This window comes from Drosophila miranda, chromosome XR (assembly GCF_003369915.1).
Source record: "Drosophila miranda strain MSH22 chromosome XR, D.miranda_PacBio2.1, whole genome shotgun sequence".
Classification (NCBI taxonomy): domain Eukaryota; kingdom Metazoa; phylum Arthropoda; class Insecta; order Diptera; family Drosophilidae; genus Drosophila; species Drosophila miranda.
The window spans coordinates 21,559,785-21,566,030 of NC_046674.1; the positions used below are offsets into that span (position 1 = coordinate 21,559,785).

Here is a 6,246-nt window from a genome sequence, read left to right on the forward strand (position 1 = left end):
TTTTCTGATCACAGGAAGCCATGACTGCAGAAAATATCCTTGATCCTTGCTGAGAACTATCAGATCAAGGATGTTCACAGGATCACAGAATTCCCGATCACAGGAAAAAAATGTTCTCCAACAAAAAACCCTCAAATAAGATTTTAAATCGGGATACCAGGCGAACAGAGTGTCGACGGTATATTTTGCCTATACTTTTTGTAGTCTTTTTTAGTATTTTCTAGTACTTTTTAAAACGCTTATCCGGATTCTGTTTTCGCAAATTTTTGTTATCGATCGTTTTCATTTCCAAATTATTTTGCACTATTTCACTTGATAAAAAAATCTGTTTTTCTTTTCAAAATTGTATAATTATAGTTAAATATGCCATCGTTTTTGGCAATCTCATTATAAGAAACCAAAAATGGCGACAAATTCGATATTGATATCGATATTGTATCTGTTAACGGGAATTCGCAATTTGTTGTTTCAAAATTATCGGATCGAATGATCTGGCTAACCCGAAAATCAAAATCGCATTCTCTGGTTTTTTTAACGTACGGATCGATCATCGATGGCCCACAGCTAGCAAGCCCCCTCGAAAACTTTCTTCCTAAACACATACATATATTAAAATTATATAAATTTCATTCGAAAATTAGTGTTTATTTGCACACTGAAAATAAAAATCTGAATATTGGATTTTGATCCCCAGCTGTCGAGCGATTAGCGGCTCACAGACACTGCTGCGCCGTGACTGCTCCCCTTATTGGCCCCGTTGTTGGCAAAGCTATTGGTGGAACTGAAGTTGATCGTCTGGCCGTTCGGCAGCTTGTAGACCTGACTCAGGGAAGCTCCAGCGGCATTGTTGCTGCCGAATGGACTGATGTTCTGCGACTGGGTGGCTGTGCTGGCGGAGGAGGCGCCGAAGGAGCCATTAGCGGTCTGCGACTGGAATCCCTGGGCCTGGGCATCGGCCGCCGAGGAGCCGGCATTGAATCCGTTGTTGTAGTTGCTGTGGGCAGCGCCGTTGGAGGCAGCCTGTTCCTGGTTGAAGCCGCTGGGGCCGAGAGGACCGAACGGATTCAGCTGGACATTGGCATTGGCATTGCCGCCATCGGGTCCGGCGCCGACAACAACACCGGCATTAGTTCCCCCAGCTCCTGCTGAGGTGCCTACCTGCGTGGCACCGCCTCTCCGGCCACGCTTCACCCGCTTGTGGGTCGCATAGATGCCTTGGAGGGGGGAATCCGCTGAATCTGCCGAACGTACGCGTCTCATCTGCTGTGTAGCCTTGGGCTTGATGTACAGCGCAGACTCCACAACCACTTCCTCAATGGTGGCCCCCTTGTATGCTGCAGTTGGAACATTATCGTTGAATAATAGCACGACTTAAAGAATATTTACACTTACGGAACTCATCCTCGACCGTCTGGACCTGCTTCTCGTTCCGTTGTCTCAACTGAGGCGCTGCTGACGCAGCCCCCAAGCAGACGACACCCACAATTAGTACAAAAATTGACACATTCATTTTGGCTCTGTTCTCTGGGCGAGATCGTAGCTGGACACGTCCGCTAGCTACGAAGCTTCAATAAAAACTGTTTGAAAATATCTATCTCCGCCTTTCTGCCGATCAACTCTCACTTTTCAATCGCCACGGGGGGCGTCCCCTGAAACGATCTCGCTAATGGTTTCCATCAATAATCCAAATATGTTTCAGCAAATAAATTTACACATATATATGTGTATATATGTATACGTGTGTGTATGGCCAACAGATTTTGGCACATGTAACAGGCAGAAGCATTTAATAATGTTATATTATGTAGGAAAAAAACGATTCAAAACGGGTGTACAAAAGCCGAAACCGGTTTTCCAAATTGACTTTTTTCAAAGAGTAAAGCTCGTTGAGGAACTAGTTTGGTTTTCTTTTGTTTTGTTTATTTTTTTTGCCCCTGCTGTGGGCTTGATTTCCTTTTCTGGAAACAGATGTTGCTCCCCCTCTCCACAGCAGAACTTTTTCTGAGGCGGCATGTGGAGGCGGAGAAGGCGAGAGAGAGAGAGAGCGGGAGATGGATGCCGTGCTTGTGTCTGTGATTGTGTGTGTAGGGGGCAGGCAGGGCAGCATCCCAGTGAACTTATTGATTTGGGGATTTCTCAGTCCAAGCGATTGTTCGGTTTTCCACTTGAGTCGAGTGTGCATCAGTACAATTTGAGTAAATCTTTTATTATTACTTGTTCCTTGTTTAAACTACTATAAGTATTGATAATAATTTCAAAACTTTAAGTAAAATGTGCTCTATAGGAATTGAAACACAAATAAAGACACTCACATGGTCCAAAAAACGGAAGTGAATATAGAACAATAACAAATCTTTTTTTTCTTTCTTGAGATCGCTTAATTAGACAAAAAGAATAATGTACTTGTTGTTGTGTGTATAAATGGGAGGAATAATTTTTTACGAACTAAATAGAGAAACAATGATCCGAAATAAATGTATATTCTTTTGTACAACTTGAGAGTCGTCATGAGGCGCTTGAATGGTATGATGATTTTTCATTTGAGTGAGAGCTTTATAGCGAGCGTTTTCTTAGTTCTAAGGCTACACGATGATCAAAACCGACTGCGCGATTATGATGCCTAAACTTAATGTTTATGTTAATGTTAAGGAATCAACAAAACTGAGCACTGTTGGGATATTGTAAGAACTTGACCTAAGATAAGTAGTGTTAATGGGCCTATTCGATGCCATGGGCAAAGATCATAACCAGGCCCGGATCGATCATCACATCCTCAGTCATGTGTAGGTTATCGCAGCTCAGCACGAGCACAGCTTGTTTGCCTGGTGGATAGGTATATAGAGATGTCTACGGGCTTATGTGGAGGGGAATCTTCACCCACTCACCTGGAATGCGCCGACAGATATAGTTATCATAGATTCTGCGGTTATTCTGACGCGTTTCTAGCGAGCTAAGGCCCCGCGGCCAGCGTCTCTCGTGGCAGAACTCCATTAAACTATCCAGAATGTGTGGTGGGCAGCCCGACTCGGACAGAGCGCGCTTGATCATGAGCTGAAATGAATTAGAGACGGTGTAAGTCACTCCAGCTGTGCACACAAATCTTCGCAAAACACTCACTTGCAGTGCATCATCGGGCGTAGAGATCATTCCCCCCCAGCGTGTGACCCTGGCCCGGGGCAGGGCGCTACTCCAGCGAATAACCTCGTCACGCTCCATCTGGTCGGCTATCGCGCGCATGGCCGGATTGGAGACGCGCATGGCACGCATAAAGTCCTTGAACAATTGCAGTTCCCTTTTCAGTTCGTTGATGGTCAGCTGCTGGTCAGTTAGCTCCGATTTGAGCTCGCCCATTTTCTCCGTTTGCTTGACGATCAGCGTGCGCAGCTCCCTCACGCAATTGTGATCCTTTAGCTCGTCCTTGGGTATGTCAAAGCCGCATCCTTTTTCACAGGGAAAGGGTCGCTTTGGATTGTGGATACAGTCCTCCAAATGGGAATTATATACGTCTAGTTTGAGCACAGCTGTGCAGCCATACGGTGCATTGTCGCAGGTAATTGATAGTCTGAATGTGTGTGTGTGATTAGATGAGGGTAGAGAATGCCGTGGGTAGTGGGTGGTCAGTCGGTCTCACCTGGACAGTAGGTTGCGCAATATGCGAGGCACGGCTCGCAGATTGGCTGTCGTCAGAGCGTTGCGATCCACGGGACATGTGGGCTGCCGTGTCAGCCATTCGTTGATGCACCCGCGACAGAAGGCGTGCTCGCACATGACCGCCTGCAATAACAAAACTATAAGTTGCACTCAGAAGAACTCTCGTTCCGGGGGCAAACAAACCTGCAGCGGATCCTCCAGAACCCCAGAGCATATGGGGCATGTTAGCTCCTCGTCCACTTCTCCTTGAAATCGATTGACATCGTAGCCCATTTTTGGATTAATGCCTTTTGTTCCTCAACATAAAGACAGACAATTTTAATAAATCATTTTTCAGATTGCAAAACCTTTTTGCTGCGCTTGTTTCGTTTCAGTACTGTAAAATGTCAAAAGTATATATTTTCGTAGAGCAGGACTATCGGCCGATGTCAAAATTGAACTGACAGTATATTTACGGTATATCGGTATATAATGGTATATTTTGTCAATTTCATCAATCTATTAAATTGAATTTTCAAAGGTTTATAGAAAATCCAACAAAAGCAAGTGTTTAAAATAAGCCAGTCACGTAAAAAATTGATTCATTGATTGGAAAAAACTATGTAGGCATGGCTGAGAGATCTATCTAGCTAGTAATATTCGACGGAAGATCAAAAACCAAGAATATGTAAAATAGAAGTTGCATTCATCAGTATATTTACGGTTTTGTTTTTTAAATGAGACGGTATGTTTCGGTATATTTCTGAGGCTCGGACGGTAAATTTGAACGATAAATCCGGCCACCAGTACCTGCACCGAACATGTCGAAAATTAAATAGTCCACAAATGCCAGAAATCTAACGATGCGTGTGCATCCATTCCTTCAAATACGCTGGAACCACAAGCGAAAACAGAAACCAAACAAAACAAAGCATACAATCACATATTTTTGTGAGTGTTATACTAACACTTGCATGGCTCTGCTGAAATGACAGAACGCCAGAGCCGAATACCCTGTGATCCAATCCAATTCGGTGTATGAACTGGCACATCTATAGACTATATGGTTGGTGCTAGTACTCAGATCAACTAAATTTTTTGTAGACTACATTTTCGAACAATTTAAAATGATGTTTAACATATGTTAAACCCGTGACTGTGTTTCATTGGTAAGAATATCCATATATTTGTTTATTGGGGAGATACTTTCTTTGGTGTATAAATATAAAAATTCAGATTCGTCAGTTAGAGCCGATTTCCATTATTGGCAGGAAATGGGCTCCACTAAAAACTAACATGAAACGAAGTTTAACAGCAACATTTAACACATACTTAATTATAAATCCTTTTATACGTCCATGCGTTAGCTATGTGCTATATCTCATTGCGATCCTTCCAGCCAAACTTCTGGCGCTGCTGCTTTTCCTTGCTGTTTGCATACTTGTTTCCATTATAGGAGGTCGGTTTAGCTGGGGCACAGTAGCAAGAGCGCTTCTGTGAGTCCAGAAACGACCTGCAGCCGAGCGTTAGAGTGCCGGTGAACAGCATCTTGGCGGCGGCTTTGCATCCCTTTGTCATTAGGTCACTGGTTAGGGATTTCTCATAGCTGTCGCAGTACTTGTAAAGGCAGCGCTTGAAGTCCAGGTCGCACAGCTCCTTGTCACTGTTGCACGTGTCGTAGCAGATGTCGTGGTCGTTGCAGCAAGTTTCCATCTCCACTGCCGGCAGGTAGTCCGTGCTTATGCGCAATCCCAGCGAACCGCAGCCGTCTGCGGTCGGTGTGTAGAACTTATTTTGAACGGCTCGGGGGGCTGCAAATCCACAAAACACACGTCAGTTGTCATAGTGTATTGAACATTTACATAATTCGAACGCAATTTGCGTCACAGTACCTGGGCCCCCACCGTCTGGCGGTGGACACTGATATACGCAGTTCTCCTCCACGGCAGCATCGAAGACTTCGTGGACGGTGCGAAATTTGCGTACAACTGTGATGAGATTCTTGAACACGTCACCAAATATGGCCTCGGCGGCAATGATGGCATCCCTTAGCTGTTCAGGGTGATAGAATCACTGCGGATTAAGTAAGGGTGAAGTGCATTCATTCCAAAGGAGCTCACTTACATGAACAATTGTGCTTGATCCGTAGCCGGAATAGGCGTATGTGAGAAACGTCAGTAGGTATATGGCCACTTTCATCCATGAGAACTGCATCTTGCGTTTGATATCGGCGTAAAACTAATCTTTTATTGCGACGACGATATAGGATAAGCTGCAGCAATTTTTGTTTGATTTTTAAACAGCTGTTTATCACTACAGCGCCATCTATAACAGCGATTATATCGTTGCGATTTTCAGCACAACAATCGACTTATCGGCGGGAAAATTCAAAATATTCTTTATACCCCTAGCACTCATTTTAAACGATCTACCCATAAAAAAACAGCTGATGAGCATATGATAACAAAGTTTTGGTCTGAATTGTGCATTTTCAACAAGATAAAATTATCAAATTGGCTATAACAATAAACGTTACTCTTTCGACTCCCTGAAAACTTGCAGCAGTTCTGTCTGGAAGTTGGTTCGGCCTTGGATCCTGTAATTTCAACAGCTCCT

General features: G+C 43.9%; 3 protein-coding genes across 3 annotated transcripts; all 3 read right to left on the minus strand.

Moving 5' to 3' along the window:
* Positions 1-622: 622 nt before the first annotated feature.
* On the minus strand, positions 623-1,669 carry LOC108153177. Its single transcript, XM_017282985.2, has 2 exons — positions 1,393-1,669; positions 623-1,334 (listed from the first exon to the last, which is right to left on the minus strand). The coding sequence occupies exons 1-2, from the start codon at positions 1,508-1,510 to the stop codon at positions 706-708; spliced, it is 747 nt and encodes a 248-aa protein (XP_017138474.1). The 5' UTR covers positions 1,511-1,669; the 3' UTR covers positions 623-705.
* A 521-nt stretch (positions 1,670-2,190) lies between these two features.
* On the minus strand, positions 2,191-4,043 carry LOC108153176 (E3 ubiquitin-protein ligase NRDP1). The gene is made up of 5 exons (XM_017282984.2): positions 3,835-4,043; positions 3,632-3,774; positions 3,118-3,562; positions 2,886-3,051; positions 2,191-2,822 (listed from the first exon to the last, which is right to left on the minus strand). The coding sequence occupies exons 1-5, from the start codon at positions 3,922-3,924 to the stop codon at positions 2,719-2,721; spliced, it is 948 nt and encodes a 315-aa protein (XP_017138473.1). The 5' UTR covers positions 3,925-4,043; the 3' UTR covers positions 2,191-2,718.
* A 748-nt stretch (positions 4,044-4,791) lies between these two features.
* LOC108153477 (group XIIA secretory phospholipase A2) lies at positions 4,792-5,933 on the minus strand. Its single transcript, XM_017283517.2, has 3 exons — positions 5,755-5,933; positions 5,523-5,682; positions 4,792-5,441 (listed from the first exon to the last, which is right to left on the minus strand). The coding sequence occupies exons 1-3, from the start codon at positions 5,842-5,844 to the stop codon at positions 5,005-5,007; spliced, it is 687 nt and encodes a 228-aa protein (XP_017139006.1). The 5' UTR covers positions 5,845-5,933; the 3' UTR covers positions 4,792-5,004.
* Between the last annotated feature and the right edge of the window lie 313 nt (positions 5,934-6,246).